Source organism: Quercus robur, chromosome 3, assembly GCF_932294415.1.
Source record: "Quercus robur chromosome 3, dhQueRobu3.1, whole genome shotgun sequence".
NCBI lineage: Eukaryota > Viridiplantae > Streptophyta > Magnoliopsida > Fagales > Fagaceae > Quercus > Quercus robur.
The window spans coordinates 7,913,879-7,932,553 of NC_065536.1; the positions used below are offsets into that span (position 1 = coordinate 7,913,879).

At 30.9% G+C, this 18,675-nt stretch overlaps 1 protein-coding gene across 2 annotated transcripts; it reads left to right on the forward strand.

The window, feature by feature from the left end:
- Positions 1-7,575: 7,575 nt before the first annotated feature.
- Positions 7,576-12,110, forward strand: LOC126716915 (bidirectional sugar transporter SWEET16-like). Of its 2 annotated transcripts, XM_050417962.1 has the most exons (6): positions 7,579-7,734; positions 7,886-7,922; positions 8,925-9,135; positions 9,721-9,885; positions 10,254-10,373; positions 11,630-12,110. In XM_050417962.1, the coding sequence occupies exons 1-6, from the start codon at positions 7,701-7,703 to the stop codon at positions 11,804-11,806; spliced, it is 744 nt and encodes a 247-aa protein (XP_050273919.1). In that variant the 5' UTR covers positions 7,579-7,700; the 3' UTR covers positions 11,807-12,110. The 2 variants fall into 2 exon arrangements, with proteins under 2 accessions (XP_050273920.1, XP_050273919.1); XM_050417963.1 differs by lacking the exon at positions 9,721-9,885 and having other exon boundaries at positions 7,576-7,734.
- The last annotated feature ends 6,565 nt before the right edge of the window (positions 12,111-18,675 follow it).

Consider the following 18,675-nt stretch of genomic DNA (forward strand, 5'->3'; position numbering starts at 1 on the left):
TTTGGCTACTTGCAGTCATAAATATTTTATGTCTTAATTGACACTGATTAATCCCTTTTTTAAAAAATTTTTTTTTTTTTTTTTATGTTTAACAGAAAACAGTGATAAAGACTAAGAGTGTGAAGTATATGCCGTTTTCCATTTCATTCTTCCTATTTGTCAATGCTGGCATTTGGTGTGTTATTCCATACTCACTAAAGACTGCTTTGTCGGAGTAACTTTTCTTGACCTAAATTGAGCAGATAATTAGCATATCCATGATTTTCTTTTTTTAAATTCTTTCTTATATCCTTTAATAATTATGGTATGTTGAACTTAATTCTTTCTCATCTCTTTCAAGCTACCATGAACTTAAGTTCATCGCTTTTAAAAAGCTTTAAATAAAAAAAAAATTAAAGATAAATTCTAAACCCCTACTTAATTGTAATTAATAATCCTCGTACTTTAGTTTCTTCTTAATTAATAAGGTTATAAACTTATAATTGTAAATAAATAAATAAATAAAGATGGTAGCCATAATAGAAATTAACTCCAAACTAACGCACACGGATGGGCCTGGAAATGTTGGTTGCAAAATACTTGTGTCAACGTAGTGCATATACATAAATCCAAGGTGATCTTAAACGTCATGGAAAATAAAAGCTCCAATAAATTGAAGTGTTAACTTAGAAGTTAGAAGTGAAGTACCTTTTTAGTAAGAGGTTTGAAGGGTGGGTAATTAAATGAAAGCTCGACCCACAAGTTTTCCCGATTGCTTGACAAGGTTCTATATTCTGCTTTCTGTCACGTATCCTCATTCCTCTCACCAATAATGGTATTGTGACTTAATTTTAAGAAAAAAGTACACAAAATTCACGTTAAGTTTCTCCCCAAAACATGAATCTCTTACGTAGAGCTAAAAACTTGATAAAAGAAACAATGAGTTGCTCATATAATAACAAATGTTCATATTAAAACCGTATTTTCCCATTAATTAAAAAAAAAAAAAAAAAAAAAAACCATATGAGAGTTTGTGTTACGTACACTCAAAAGCTCCAAGATTATGTGTTATACAATTGACAGTTTATACATGAATTAATACTATAGGAGGTTAAGTACCTTACACTCAAAACCTTAAAGAGTTTCCTAATTATAATTTCTTAGCATAAGGGGGTGAAAAAGAAGGGGGAAAAAAAACAGTTAATCAAAAAGTTATTTCAGGTGCCAAATGCATGCAGTAGGCTTTGCGTTGGGCTTAGTCCAGCTGATCATCTATTCAATCTACAAATACAAACCAAAGGTGTCAGATAAACCAGAAGATGTGATGAAAGAAGAAGGCCCCACTCAACTTGTCAAAGGAGTTCCAGAGGTGCAAGCGAATGATGAAGAGGCCAAGCTATAAAATCAAAGCCTTAACAATGGCAACAACATGCAGAATCAGCATGTTTATAATAGACAATATAGCATGCTAAAAGATCAATTTGACTCTTTCTTTTATGGTACAATAAAATGGCCATTTTACCTGAAATGATGTGAATGGAGCATTGTGTTATACACCAAAAGATTATTTTCACACTTTACATCCACCTTTTCCCCAGCATAGAATGATTTTACGTCCATATATCAAATATATCCATTTGGATTTCAGAAACGTTATGAGAAGATGATTAAAGAAAAAAATGTTTATATTTAAACAAAAAAAAATTACTGTAATAACATCAAAATCATTACAATAGTTGATGCGTGTTGTTGCAATAAATTTTGAGGTAATTTTGTGTAACAAAAAATCTCATTGCAATAATCACTAAATATTTTAATGAAAACTTTGATATAATGATATATATATATTGTAACAATAAAAAATTTATTGCAACAATATATTCGTTGTAATAAATAATTGTTTCATATTTATCATTGCAATAGATTGTAAAATAATTGATATCAAGTTATTGCAATGATATACTAGGTTACTTTTTGTGCTAGGACAGAGACATGGCCTTTACGTGGGCTTTACAATAAGTTTAGGCCATTGAACCATGGTTTTAAAAACCGAACTAGACCGGCCGGTCCGACCAGTTGAATCGAGAATCGAAGGCCAATCCGGTTTGAAAAAAGGCCAAAAACTGGGTAAAAACCAGAAAAACCGGTCAAACCTAAGAAAAACCAATCAAAAATTGGTAAAAACGGAGAACCGGAGACAAATTCGTTTTTGCCCCCGGTCCGGTTTTTAAAACCATGCATTGAACATGATTAGATGATTCAGATCTACCTTCTTCTAAAAAAAAAACTAATAATAAAAAATCTACTGGAATTATTCCATATCTATATTGTAAAATATAGATATCAAAGTTTTGGCATATTATAAAATTTTGGCATTGCGCAGTGTTTGAGCCTAAAAATTAATTTTATATCGGGGTCAAATTATGATAACAATAAACCACTAAAAAAATAAAAATTAATAAAAAACCCTCTGAGAGAGAGAGAAAAGAATTTTATTTTTTTAATAATACAGTAAATTATAACTCATAATATATTGTGTATAGAAAATTATTATCTTTGATACAAAAATACACACAAGATGAAAGATAATTAATCATACTTCTTAACTCTAATATAAGAAATTTGTCTAGTTCGCTATAGACATGTCTAAAAAATATTTATAAAAGAATTTAATATCTCCCAATATACGAAATTTATCTAGTTCGCTTGGGGATGATCATATTTTATAGAATAAAGTTCATCTTATCATTTCTAAAGTGAAATTCTTAGCCATTTGAATGAAATTTAATTAACTCATTCAACTCAGTTAATAGGAGAAGGTTGTCCTCTTATGCTGTGCTTTTTATTCGAATATGGATTGGATGGGCCACAGAAACTAGTATTTTTGGACCCCTCTTTTTTCAACTAGTAGGAAAAAAAAAACACTTAAAATAGCTAATGGATGGCCCAAATTTTGAATTATCCTGTTGCTGACTAATTAATAGGTGGAAACCATTACATGATCGTTGGGCGTTTGTGAAAATCAACATCATGTGATCTTTATTGGCGAAAGGATCCACCTGCTACATATTTAGTAAGTGCTAAAAGGGTTTCGGTGCATGCATTAATTAGAAATGTTATAAAATATTATGATAGGGTAGAGTACGTATTCCATCATAGCTAATGGACACACTTTTGTAGGTATGTTGCCTAGCCATCTTGGCTGTTTAGTTTTTTATATATTTCCTCTTAACCAACAAAAAAAAAAAAAAAAAAAAAAAAAAGGACACACTTTTGTATATTTTTTTATTCAGAAATATGAAACACTTTTTTTTTTTTTTTCCTTCTGATGACACACTTTTGTCTTGTGTGTATGATAATATAATTTTATTATAATTTAGACCACTAAATAGTTAAGTCTCTTTTATATAATAAATAACTGAATAAAAATTATAAACTCAAATAGTTTTACAAGAAATAAAATTTATGTCTTTGTTAATGTACAATATATTTACCATACAAATATAAGATTATAAATATTTTGATTAAGTAATTCAATAAAATTAGAATTTATCTAGCTAATCATATATTTTATATCAATTGATCTGAATAGTTTATATCTATAAATAGTTCATTTATTATACACAAAAAGGGTATGATCCCCTCAACTTTGGTAGGGCGCGCGCTATTTTCTCGTAGTTATTATTATACTATAAAAGAGCATTTTATCAACTTTTTTTTTTTTTTTTTTTTGAGAAAGTCATTTTATCAACTTTGATAGGATGCTATCTTCACATGATTTTTCTCATATGTATTAAGTATATTATAGTATGTCATCAAAAAAAAAAGTATATTATAGTAAATTATTGCACTGAAACCAAGTGGTAATGTGCGAGGAAAAGAAAAAATACTATTAATGCTTTACTGTCATATATATTCATTAGTTACGTAAATTATCAACGAACTGTGGTATTTATCTCTTACAATTTTTTTTTTTTTTTTTTTTTTGAGAAACTAATTTATCTCTTGCAATTAGTTGCTCACTCTACTGTAATCTCATTATGCGAAAAAAAAAAAGTGAAATCTGTCAGACCTGTTGGTTCTTAATTCTCATCAATATGGCTAACAATATAGTCTAATTTGTATTATTTTCATATTATATTCCTATTTGTTAATTTCCTCTTCCAGCAATACGAGGAATTACAGAGCAACCCTTGGTCCTTGCCCCTTGGTGAACCCTCTTTGTACCATCTAGTCCCAACTAGCTAGCTCTGAGATGTGGCCCTCGATCCAATTTTTGTGATACAAGCTACCAATGGCTTCATGGCTGAAAACTCCGATTCAGCTAAGAGCCTTGGAGTTTAATTGACACTTTTTGATATTTTCAATTAAACCTCATAAATTCAAAATTTCAAATCCTCTACTATTATCTATAGAATTATAATAAATAAATAAATAGAAAAGAAAAAAAAAATCTATATACAACAACAATTCCACCAACATAGAAGTGGATACAATTCCACTTTCCCTGGAGATACGTGATTACAGCCAATCGACCACTTATAAGAAATATTGAAAATTAAATCCTAATATGACAGTTGAAGAGATTAATACACAAAAAACGCTAATCATATGTATCATTGTTCTTTATTATAGTAATTAAAGGTTAATTATTGGGTGGTGGATTTTTTTTTGAGAAGATTGGGTGGTGGATTTTAAAATTCAATCCCATATATAATTTTCTCTCATCATATGATAGCTAGAATGATCCTCAACAGTCAAGAATCTTTGAATCCATAGTGGATCCGATATTATCAAAATCCAAAGTAAGAAAAATAAAACCCTCATCTAGAACCATTGACTAGTTAAATACGAGGATATTTTTGGCTTAACTCTTGTGAGTTGTCAATGACTTGTAAAGGCAATTTTTGGTCTAACTAGAGTGAGTACTGAGTTGTCAATGACTCGTAAACTTAATTCACACATTATTCGGCTAGAATGATCCTCAACAGTCAAGAATCTTTGAATCCATAGTGGATCCGATTGTATCAAAATCCAAAGTAAGAAAAATAAAACCCTCGTCTAGAACCATTGACTAGTTAAATACGAGGATATTTTTGGGTTAACTCTTGTGAGTTGTCAATGACTTGTAAAGGCAATTTTTGGTCTAACTAGAGTGAGTACTGAGTTGTCAATGACTCGTTAACTTCGTCACACATTAGTCGGCTGAGATTGACAATATCTCAGATATTTCATGCACCTTCAATTTTGTCCAAAGCTCTAAGTCTCTAACAAATATTTTCTACATGTTCTATTGGTACCCGCAAGGCTTCTGATTAGTCAAAAAGAAAAAGAAAAGAACTCTAGGGTTAGTCCTTGTCGTGGACATATATATGTGATACGTCTCTTTCCATATATACAAGCATTATTTTTGGAAAAGAAGTTGCTCTGCCTCATAGTCTATGAGTCATAGATCACATTGCGTCTCTCTGATTAGTGATTACAGGATAGCCAGTGTTCTTCTTGCTACCTTAATAATGTTATAATATTTCAGGCCTTCAGTATATGTGTTCTCATGATCTTAATCATAATCTAAGGAATTAAACATGTGGCCTAAGGAATTAATCATATTTCAGGCCTAAGGTTGAACCTTGGGCTGCGTTTTAAACGTGGCCTAAGGTTCACCCTTGGGCTGCGTTTAAAACGCAGCCTAAGGTTGAACCTTAGGCCACGGTTAAAACGCGGCTTAAATGAGTGTAACAGGCCATCACAATGGGACGTATGGCCGCACTTTTTAAACGCGGCCTAAGGTTGAAAGGCTTAGGCCGCGTTTAAAACGCGGCCTAAGGGTACGGTCTTAGGCCGCGTTTTAAACGGGGCTATAGGACCCGGGCTTGGGCCGCGGTTAAAAAGTGCGGCCATAGGACCATCAGTCCTATAGTCACGGGTTTTAGGCCACATTAGAAACCGTGGCCTAAAAAAACGTGGCTATAGGCTATAGCCACGGTTTTTGGTCATGTAGCCGCGTTTTAAAAACGCGGCCGGAGGTCCGTTTTTTTGTAGTGGTGCTTTAATAATGTGGTAAATTATAGATACCACCGTTGTAGAATTAATACTTCTAGAATATCACAATGATGTAACTAGGAAAATAAGCAATGTAAGGTCTATTTAGTATGCAAACTCAAATAACAGTTTTTAGTGTTTAAACACTAAAAACTATGTTTTCCAAAAAGAAAAGTATGTTTGGTAGAAGTTTTTTATTAAAAGTGTTTGAGTTACAGTTTTCAATTTAGGATGTTTAAAATATGTATTTTGAAAATTCATCCATAACACTTTTTAGTTTTAAAGTAACATTGGTGAATAGTTTTTTTGTAAATAAATTGAAAGTAATGGAGTCCATTGACAAGACGAAACTCTTTTTTTTGTCTCCCACGGGTCCACCACTTTGTCATTCTCTCTTCTTTCTTTTGTCCCTCCTTAAATAAAATAGTATTATTTTCATCCCTTAAATATATATATATATATATATATATATACCAAACACATAATTATATTTTTTTTCATATTTTAAAGTACGCTATTTGAAACATGTTACTAAACACATTTTTGCATTATGATTACTTTAAACATGTGTTTTCACAACATTTATTAAATCATAGTTTTTATATCATTTTGAACAATAATACTTAAGATATGCCAAACAAGCCTGTAATCTCTTAATCTATTTCAACTTCTTGAACAATAATTTTAATTTCATTTTCATTCAATAAAGATATGCTTCATGAATTTATCTTATTTTTTATTTGTTAAATAAATTAAGCGGGATTCCTTTTGTAAAACCTTCAATCTAGGAATATGATATCGTTGGTTGAGTAAACCTCTAACCACCTTGAAACTTGATCTCCCCGCCAATAATTTTGGGAAGTGTTTCTCACAATATATAATACAAAACAATTAATAGATATTTTATTACTGCAAATCTTCACTTAGCAATTTTGCTACACATGGAGGAGACTCCTCTATACATGATTCTCTGCACAGCGAGTCAAGGTTGAAGCTATTTAGTTGAACCATGGTTAAGCGTTACAAGATGAAATTTTTGCATCCATGCAGCATTAGCCCCCCTAAACATATTATATTACAATTACCTTCCTTCTCAATTTATTCTTTAAATAGAGGAAAGAATATTGAATTTAGTCACTTAATTGATATTCTATTTCAAATACTTCAAACTTAAAAACCATGGAAAGCAAAACTGTGTGTCAAAAATAAAGATGGGTTTGCCATTATTAATGTATTGAGTATAAGCTATGTTGAGTCTCATATCTAGAGAAAAATTAAAGAAAATGATGAATTGTTATACTTAATTAACAAAAATAAGATGAATATCCTATGTAAATCAATGGACTCTTGATGTAGTCCCTAGATGTCTCTCTGCCACAACAAAATGATAATAGACCATGGTTTAGTTCTCCCTTTGGTTGAGTTTGGGTCCTGGAAAAGTTAAAGACCCTTTGATGCACTACGCAAGGTTCTCTTTCCCCCAATAAACTTTTACGTGTGGATGGAAAACATGTATATGAACTTGTACCCATTAGAGCATCTATATATATATATAGCAAATGTTATAACAAACCCACCATCTTCTACTTCAGACGTCCACGATTTCTTCTCTCCTTCACAATTAAAAGCCCATCACTACCTCTTCTTTCCTCCAACAACTCCCTCTTCATACTCCTTCCATGGCTTGCTTGAGCTTCATCATTGGCATTATTGGTTAGCTTATTCTCTCTCTCTCTTACAAAAACTCAAAAAAAAAAAAATTTCTTGGATTCTCAGTCCCATGCCCCATTTTTTCTTTTGTTTTCAATTTCTTCTAGTAAGCAATTACTCCGTGTTTTATATTTTTCTTGTTATTTATTTGCAGGCAATATAACTGCTATACTGCTTTATGCTTCTCCAATGTAAGACGGTTATTTCTTTGAGCTCTTAACTAGATTTATGTAGGAATTGCTAATGTAAGGAGAGGGAATGACTTGCAATTGCTTTAAGTTTTCATATTAGAAGTGAAATAATATACAATGCTTTTATAGGTATATATATATAGAGTAGACTTCGATGTTTGAGATGGAGGGTTGCAACAAAGACCCCTGGTTACTCATTATAACAAATGTTTGAAAAACTTTCTATACTTGTTACAAGCAATATTTGGACTTACATCTTGTAGAACAATAAGTAACCTTTCTTTTATAGCTTTTGCTTTTAAAACAAAATAGTAATACAATTTTGTCAAAATATACATTAAGTTTTCCAATTAAATGTGTTCTTGTAGCACAATAAGTAACCTCTGTTTTATTACTTTTGATTTTAAAACAAATTGTAAAACTCAAATACAATTCGGTTATTACATTAGGGTTTCGATTAAATTCAAACACATTGATACAATATTGAATTCAATTGTCCTTGTAAAAGATAACATCATTTGTACTTCATTTATCAATGAATCTAGTGTTTGAATTTAATTAGAGAAAGTTTTCTCTAAAACAAATATATAGAGGGAGACACACATACACTCACTATCAAGCTTTTTCCACATATCAACAATGATCTTGTCTCTCCACAAAAAAAATGTCATCAAAATAATTTAAATGATGCATATGATGCTCAACATTTACTTACTTCCTAAGTAGAAACTCAAAACATGAGTTTCAAATTGGTTAACAAATTTATAAGATTCAGAAACTTATTGCTAGTAAAGTTGGGGTTCGACTTGATAGTTTAGTAGTATCAGCATCCTTTGTGGTGCTGGATGTTTAGGGTTGGAACCCCACCTCCTCACTTCCCCTATTTTTCTATAAGAAAATAAAAGAAAAAAAAGAAAAAAGAGAGACAGAGACAGAGAGAGAAAGAAACAAGTGAAGCCTATGTGGCAACATTAAAAAAATTATATTTTTTTCTTCTTGTAGAAGGACCTTTTGGTGGGTGGTGAAGAAGAGATCGACTGAGAGTTACAATGGAATTCCATATATATGCACACTATTGAACACATGTTTGTGGACTTTCTATGGACTTCTTAAACCAGGTGGATTGCTTCTTGTAACAGTCAATGGCGTAGGAACGATTTTACAGATTATCTTTGTGACTCTTTTTCTCATCTTTGCTCCTAAGGATAAGAAGGTGATATATTGATTAATCTTTGTTTTTCACATACATGTTTTTGCACTTTACAGTTATGCAGAGTATATAGTTCCCCTGCATCACACCCTTTGCATTCTTAATTGTTTTGTGCTCATAATTAAGTAGGTATACTTTAGAATCTAATCTAATCTAATCTAATAGTATACAATTAAAATGCACTCTTGAAGTGAGGAAGGCCTAGGAGTGTGCCAGGTTTCACAATATGATTTTTTTTTTTTTTAATTAAGATTATGATCAAAATGATACTGCTTTGCTTAATTTATTTATTTGAGAGTAATTTATCCAAAATCCTAATAAATCTAAAATGTTTCTAAGATTGCCCTACCAATTTAAATAAACCAATATTTTTCTTCTAACTTATATTCTGCAAAATGTTAGGTATTTTTTAGACCAATTTTAATGATATTATGAATGCCCTTTTTAATAATTATTAAGTTAAATTATTATTTCAGCTGATGATTAAAAAAAAAAAAAGACTAATTTGCTTATAATATTCACTTTACAATCTCTATCAAAAGTCAATTAAGTAATAATATTATGCATGTTATCAATTTCCCTCTTCAGATTAAGACGGTATATATGGTGGCCGTCTTAAATGTCGCTTTTCCTTTGTTGGTAATTGCAATAACGCATCTAGTAATCCATGGTGCAAGCAAGAAACTTACCTTTGTTGGAATTATAAGTGCTGGAATAAGCATTGCCATGTATGCAGCACCTCTATCATCCATGGTGAGCTTCTTCACTCATTAAACATGTAATTTATAATTACTTCACTAAAAATGTTTACGTTAAAATTTTCTACAATCTTTAGCGAGTGATATGGTCCACAAGCATTTGATAAAAAAAATGCTAAGTGACAATGTTTCAATTGTTACCACTTGACCTCTCTTCTCACCATGGTAGTAGGTAATGTAGTCCGCATCAATCATATCAGTTTTTTTTTTTTTTTTTCTTTTTTTTTTTAATGTTTTGGAATATATATATAAATATATATATATATATATACTTTGATTTGGCAACTTGCAAGCATAGGGTATTTTATATCTTATAGTTGATACTGATTAATCTCTTTTTTATTGTTTTGTTTATGTGTGAAGAAAACAGTGATAAAGACTAAGAGCGTAGAGTATATGCCGTTTTCGCTTTCATTTTGCGTATTTCTCAATGCTTGTGTCTGGGGCATTTATTCCATGCTCACCAAGGACATCTTTGTCGGGGTAACTTTTCTTGACCTTTTATGAAATAAAAATGTGCAATATAAAAGTGCAAACTCCTCAAGCTCAAATTGAATCCTAATTTAAAACGTGTAAAGTTACAAACTAATCCAATTCCTATATATATACATTTATTTATTTATTTATTTTTAAAAGTCATGCAGTTTAATAGTCGAAAGTGGGATCTCTTTTATTTAAGGAATGGGTAATAAGTCGGGTTTGAGCTGGGAAAAAAAAAAAAAAGCTAAGCTTAAATTCTCTAAATGTATTACATACTATATAACCTTACTAAACCCTATTAAATTTTAAGAATTCTCTCAACCATTGAACCATTCCATTTATATTTGCAAAAACCCAAACCCCTCCTAAACCTATTTGCTTATTATGTTATCATGAGTTGGGTTAAAATGGATAGGATTATTGAAAATTAAGGTAAAATTGAAGATTTATAATATTATTTAGCAAAATTTAAGCATTAATAAGCATTTTTATACCAAATTTAATTTTCTTTTTTTTTTTTTGAGAAGAAAGAGAGACACAATTTATTTTATTATAAAATTTTATATATATATATATATATATATATTTTGTGAAACAAAATGAGTAACGGAATCATTCTACTTATTCAAAATTTCAAATACACAATCACGCTGGATTTGAATATGTAGGATAGAAAACTCAAACCCTTCCCAAATCCTAAAGGGTTTAACCGTTTGAGTAGGTGAAGTTTAAATCCAAGCCTATTTAAAAAATTAAAAACCCTTCTACCAACCTGCGTATGTGGCATGCCATGTAACACGAATGTGCTTATGTGGCATACTTAACACTTTTACTTACCTGCATACTTGGCATGCAAATCATACCGTAGATGGCCCCAAAAATATTGGTTTTAAAATACTTGTACCACCTTTAGATTATACGTGAATCCAATGTGACCTTCAAAGCCATGCAAATGAAATGCAAAAAAAATAAAAATCCGACTTCTGTAACCTTACAAAACAAGGAACAACGCACAAATGAAAATTTTAGAAGTACCTTTACGCAAGAAACTGGAAGAGTAGGTAAATGAAAGCTCAACTAACAGGTTTTAATTTCGCAATTCTATGACAAGTCTATACATACACACACACATATATATATATATATATATATATATTGTGCTTGGCTTTACATACGTTCTTCCCAAAAGTGGCATGCAACTACTTAATGTTTGATTTCTCAGCATATTAAAAAAAAAATTAATCAAAAATTTATTTCAGGTGCCAAATGTATTAGGCTTTCTGTTGGGCTCAGTCCAGTTAATCCTCTACTCATTCTACAAGTACAAGTCAAAGATGTTGGAAAAATCAACAAATGTGATAATTGAAGAAGGCCCTACCCAAATTGTCAAAGGAGTCATTGAGATGCGAGTGAATGATGAAGTGGTCAATCCATAGAATGAGCAAGCCAAAGCAGCATGTTAAAAGGCAATACAAAAACCCAAAAGTCACCAAGATTGTTTCTGTGTCTGTCCACTCAACTTGAGGCCATGAAGATAATGCTAAAATGGGACAAGGGCATCACCCTTGATTTTGAAGAATGTCTTTTTTTTCTTTTTTTCCGGTTTGTTATAATTTGTTAAATTGTTTTTTTAAGTCTTCAGTTTTGTTAGAATAATTTTTAAGTGATTAAATTTGCCATTTTTTACCAACTTAAGGAGAATTGGTAATTTATCACAAAATCATAATATGTGGTTCTACATTTGAATCGTGTCTCTATTCTACTTCTCATTTGAAAGTTAAAAATCTCAAATGTTGAATCTTACTTATTAAGGAGATTCTAGATCCATATATACAATATTGTTAGGATAATAATTAAGTGCATAAATGCACAATTTCTAAACAATTTAAATTTTTGAGAGAGTTGCTAATTTATTGAGCATTGTTTTCCATAAAGTCTATATTTTTAGGTTGGCAACCATGAACAAATTGTAACCTTTAGAACTTAGTTTTGTTTAGTGGTTTAGTCTAGAAATATTCTAAAATAAGACAAATGAAGTCTTGCACAAATGGAGGCTCAAGAAATCAAGAAAAGATAAGTGCAAAAACAAAGACTCACTTATCTTGACTGATCAAGATGCACATCTCGACCGATCAGGATTTCACTTTCTTTCTTAGCCATGGGATCTAGGGTTTTGATGGAACTTAAGGATATTTAAATGAAAACCCTAGAGCACGTTTTTACACATTCAAGAGGGTAGTGTTTTGTACGCAAATTTGGAGATTTACCAAACCCGTTTGGAGGTACAACTAGAGACCTTGTAAAAACAAAAGATCTTGTTATAAACTAAAGTTGCTGCATCAAGTCAATTATAGTTGATGATAATTGGAGAGTTTGTGTACTACAGTTTCACAGTAGAAGAGCTCGTGGATACGAAACTACATGTTGTCACTCGTGTATTTAAATTTATTGTACAAACTTCTATTTTATTTGTGAAATGTTTCCTTGAGGATTTTTTAGGTTAAATCCTCCCTAGTTGCAAATTGGAGAGTTTGTTCACTTTGAAACCACATTTTCAAAAGTTTTCCTGGCTCATCATTGTTGGTATTTATGTCATTTGTGAATGTGTGATGTTTGTTTAAATTAGATCTATTGCATAATTAATCACTTTAATTAATTAGCTAGAGACTTGATAAAATCTGACTTAACTGGGATCTAAAACCCTAACATTTTCAATATTCTTAATTGTGGCTTTGGTATCTAGATAAAAAATTGTGATTTTGGCATCTACAAAGACCAAAATTTCTGTGGTGATATATATGTAGCACAAACTTTTCTAAATTATAGAATATTGCAATGTGAATTTATGAAGAATTAAAAACTAAAGGGTTAGGGTGGCCTTTTAAGCTGTCCTTAATATTTTAAATATAAATAGGACACACTGATCCTTTTGGGTTTTTCTTTTTCAACTGGTGGAAAAAAAAAAAAAAAAATCAATGACCAAGTTGTTAAAGTGCCTTGTTGCTGACTAATTAATAGGTGGAAACCATTCCATGGTAGGACGACTGTGAAGATAATCAATGTTATCTTTATTGACGCAAGGATCCACCTCTCAAACATTAAATAAGGTAGTGCATGCTTTCGAGCATGTATTGGACATATATATTATAATGAATAAATTATTTTACTGACGAAGTGGTGATTTGTACGAGTAAACAAACAAACAAACCAAAAGATTAAAAAAAAAAAAAAAAAAAAAAAAAAATTTAAAATCCACTAGTGCCATCAAGTAGTCACTCACTTCACTAAAATCTCATTATTATATTAAAAAACAATCTCAATGATGAAATCTATAAGACCTGTTGATTCATAATTTGTTATCAATATGGCGGACATTAGCCTAAATTTTTTTTTTTGGTAAACGACATTAGCCTAATTGTTATAATTATTCTTGTATTTTATTTCTTGGCACAGAGTTTTGTTCCCCATTTTTTCTCATATTATTGACGACAGGTTCTGGAGGTTGTCTCTTCCAGTCGGAAGCACTATAAACCATCTTAGTACCAACCTAGCAGGACCCTTGATCCAATGTAGGTGGTGGTAGGAAGTGATGAAATTTGGAAGATAAGGTGGAGGGACTATGCTAGAGGCTTAAGGAAGATCTAAGAAATAAAAATCTAGTGCATAGGTGGATATCAACTTTGTTTCTCCACGGATCATGCATTCATTATCGGAAGTGGCCAAGAAATTAAGTGATACAAATTATCAAAGGCTTCATGGCTGAAAATTTCAATTAAAACAACATTGAGAGAAACTACCTTATATATGTTCAATGTTGGGCATGCATTGTGAATGTATTTGATGCATGTTTGTCTTACCTTATAAAATATGTGGATTTTAATTTTTACACACACACATATATATATATATATATATATAAGCGCAACCCTAAAATTTTATATATCCATTTCTATGTTCAAGTCGAAATGATCTCCAATACAATATTGAAAACTTTGTTTAACTAATTTTAATTCCGCACCCTTACTTCAAAAATATGGAATCATGTCATTCCAAATGGGTTTTAGACTAATTTAAAGTTATGAAATTTTAAATTTTGGTGAGATACAAGTTTTGGAATTTAGGCATCGGATACCAAAGACCCAGTTGTATTAATTAACTAATTAACTAATAAGGTGGAAGTTAAATTTAGACTCCATACTTGATTTTATTGTGGAATTTAATAAATATAAAAAAATTAAAAAAATTAAAAACAGTTAAACAAATAACACATGATATTGGTGATCAAGTAAAAATCCAACAGACGCATTCAAAGGAAAAACCCCTACTAGGGTTCGAAAACCCCAAGAAGGAATTCAGTATATAAATTGAATTTTACAATCTGCTTATGATCCTAGTACCTAGTGGGAAACTTACTGATATGACCTTATAATTAGCTCCACGCCGCATAGACTTTTCTATTTTGAAAACCTTCCACGAACCACGTTTTTGACCCTCAAGACCAGCTTGAAAATTTGATGGTCACAGTAGCACTAGGATGGCTCTATGGCTTCAACACTAATTCACTCTATGACAATAACAAGACCATCTTGATTCTTCTCTTAATTCTCTAAAATCACTGGTTGATGATATTTTGGTTTAGGTTTTATTTGTTGAATTATATGGAACAAAATTTCTAAATCTCTTAATAAGTCGTGCATAATAGGTCCTTAAATAGTTTTGGATGTAGGGCACACAAACAAATTAATGTAACAACCAACTTATTTAACACACGAAAAACTCAAGAATCTCGTTTCTCGTTCAAGCAAGTCGCAATCAAGGAAGTTTCAATAACCTTGTTACGATCAAGTGAGTCACAATCAAAAGTCTAACAAAACTAATGCCTCAATCAATCGAGACTCAATCAAAGGATAGTTGAAATTACATAAACTTCTATCTTTGAGCTGCTTCTTTGTACACTTGATCTTTAACTTACGAAGACACATTACAAACTTTTTTTGAGAAGAAGACACATCACAAACTTGATCAAGTTACATTGTCATGGAAGAAATATGCCAACCTTTAAAACTTAAACTAAGGTATCTGATGGAGCAGTTCCATGAAGTCATCCTTTCACACCATGTATCATCCACAAAAGCCATTCTTTTGTAGCACGTGGAACATGTGTGAATCTCACACTAATAAACATGGACACAAATACAGGAATGGGTACAACAAAGCAAATTTTTTAAATAATTATTAAATATATATTTATTTATATTTTCTATATATTACTAAGAATTTATTGTTTATGTAATGTTAAATATATAAATATATATATATATATACACGAAACTAAGAGTAATAATAGATAATAAAGCAAACCCATCTCAATCAAAGGATATTTTGAGATTAGAATACAAATCAAGAATAGAAAAAATTTATAAATTTTCAAATGTGTTATTACTTTTTAGAGCATGAATAAGTTCTTTGTTTTGTGAAAGGGGTATTCGATTCTTCTTGTTTTCATGTCTCGATCATGCCCTTTTATTTATTTATTTTTTTTTTTTTTTAAGGACATGCATGTAGAAGTGTTTTAGGCATGTCAAGTGTCCAACACGAATACAACATCCCAAATTAAGTGTCTGTACTTTCTAGGTCCCACATGTTTTAAGATGTTGGCTTCATATAAAAAGCAGTTCCATAAAAGTATATATTTTTTATAAAATTTGAAAACTGAACTGCCCTGGAGGTTACAATATGTTTAAAATGAAAAATAGAAACCCTAAGGCGCTATATGCTCTACATCATAATGTTATATATATGTGAAACTAAATCAAGAATAAAAATATTTATTAATTTTCAAATGCACTATTACTTTTTAAAGCATGAGTGATTTCTTTGTTATATAAAAGGGTATTCGATTTTTCTTGTTCTCGTGTCTTGATAGTGTCTTGAAATTTTTTCTTTTTATATAGAACACACATGCAGAAGTGTTTCAGGCGTGCCAAATTTAAAGTCCATATAAACCACACAAAATCAATTCTCCCATGTGCCTTACTTCTTAAGGGAACACTAATATCGGAGTGAATTACCTCTACTTAAAACAATCTCGGAAAACATTTGTCGAGATATCATGAATAAATCTCAAGGTATGTGTGCAGTGAAATTTGCAAAAGTTTGAGAGGTATTACGTAGTTTTCTATATTCTCAAGGCTAATTTGTAGCTTTGTGCCTTCTGTTAAGGCGTCAAAGTTGTCATAACCAAATTGTACTCCCGTAATTAACAAAAGAAAACTTATATTAACCAGTTGTCCTATATACAAATTAAGTAAATGGCACTTGTATGTATTCCCAGAAGATTGAGAGTTACATTAACTCATTAAGTGGTTGCTTAGATGCTTGGTCGCTTGTTTTCTTGAGAATATGTTCTCTCTTTTTTGCTGGGTTTGTTTGTGTGAGATCATATTGTGCCCATTTCCACTCAATTTGATTAAAAAATAATAATAATAAAAAATAAAACCCTGTTTTCAAGTTGGGTATTTTGTGGCCAAGTGATTAAGCTACACCTCCTGCCAGCACAGTTCGCAATAACATGAACAAGAAGACATACATGTTCACTTTATTGAGTGCAAAAGCGTGTGAGAAAGAAAATGAGAATGAGTTTTTGGTTAATTATACGCCTTTTCGTCATATGGGTCCGAAGGAAATGGATTATTTAAGAAGAAGAAAAAATGTTCACTTTAATGAACTTGTGGAGTTCATTTTTATTTTTGTGATAATTTGCTATTGAGAAATTGTGGGAAAAGTGAGATTTTTTTTTCTCTTCTGAATATTCTATAGACATCTCTTTAGAAATTTGTATTTTTTTTTAAGAGAAATTTTGATAATTGGATTGCGGGTGTAGAACTAGACAAATGAAAAAAATAAAAGTAAGGTTGTTTTTCTTTAAAAAAAAAATAATATTTTTTCATTTTTATAATTAAATATACTAGTATGAGATTGTGTTTAATGATTTTTAGAATCATTTGCCCTCAAGGGCGAAGAGGGTATGTATCTCCCTAGGGCTGGACCTTCAACTGAAACCAATGGTTCCACTTGCAAAAAGATTTCAGTATTTTGGATGACAAAATTTGCCTTGGGTAGATCAGTAGACTGGGAAAGTTGCTTCTTTCAAAGCCTCTGATGTGCTTAGAAACCCGCAGATTGCCCTAATAATACCCAAAGAAGAAAATAAATTGTTATGCTTATACATAACCATAAAACAATAAATAATTGGTCGGTTAGATTTGGTTTCTTTTTTCAGGGGGTAGGGAGACGGAGGAGGAAAATTAGAGAGGATTTGAAAGTTTTCATTATACTATTTTAATTTGTCCTCCTCTCCCCATGTGTGTCTGTGTTAAAATACTTAGTATTAAAAAAAAATTGTCATTATGAAATTGAAAATTAAAATCTTGAATATGAATTTAATGTACTCAACAAAAATTTTCCTAAAACTTGGAAAATGGTATTTGGTAGTTTAGTATTTTTTTTTTTTTAAATACCATTTTTTTTTATTTACTAAAGTGTTAGTCTGTTCTATTCACGCTTCAGATTTAGTTTCTAGATGTTCATGGTCAAGAATGTTAACAGTTGAGAATCTCCCTTATGCCTTATCTCACAAGAAGATGAACCCAAGTTGTTGCCTAGTATTTGATTATGTTTGCAACTAACTATAGGTACTAATCTGTTATCAATTACTCTAATCAAATAAAAATCTCTATTGACTTTAGCAAGCCATGAGTAAATTAATATTAAAAACTTATGCAAAGACGGAATATAACCTAGGATTGGATTCAGATAATTTGGCTAACTTCGCCTCCACATACCCACTATGACAATCAGCCTTCTCAAGATAACAAAAAGTATTAGTACAATAGGCAAAAATAACTTGATCCAAAGATAAATAGATATAATGATTTTTTTTTCTTTCTTATTTTTCATGCTCAAAATAGCCAAGTAATTTCCTATTCAATTTCCACATGTAAAATTTTACCAATAGTTTTACTATTGATTGTCCAAGTATCATATTTTGTGTTTATAACTTCCATCTGTTGGCTAAAAGACAATGGTGAGAATGCAGCGATCTTGGCCGCTTACCTGGCCGAGATATATTCATCAAGAAAATTGGTTCTATTTGGATTCGTAGTAAGATTTGCTTCTCTGATAGTTGTTAACGCAACGTTGAAAGGATATTTACCGAGCAGAATGTGGATCGCAGGGATGGTAGTTTCGTTGTCGGCTGTAGCTAAACCAACACTCAATGCTGCATCAAGGAATTTGTAAGGTT

What these genes read in the sequence shown, in the direction of transcription:
- LOC126716915 (XM_050417962.1), top strand. Translation starts at nt 7,701, where the DNA reads ATGGCTTGCTTGAGCTTCATCATTGGCATTATTG. An exon ending in CTTCATCATTGGCATTATTG is followed by an intron (nt 7,735 to 7,885) that starts GTTAGCTTATTC and finishes ATTTATTTGCAG; the next exon opens with GCAATATAACTGCTATACTG. An exon ending in CCAAGGACATCTTTGTCGGG is followed by an intron (nt 10,374 to 11,629) that starts GTAACTTTTCTT and finishes AATTTATTTCAG; the next exon opens with GTGCCAAATGTATTAGGCTT.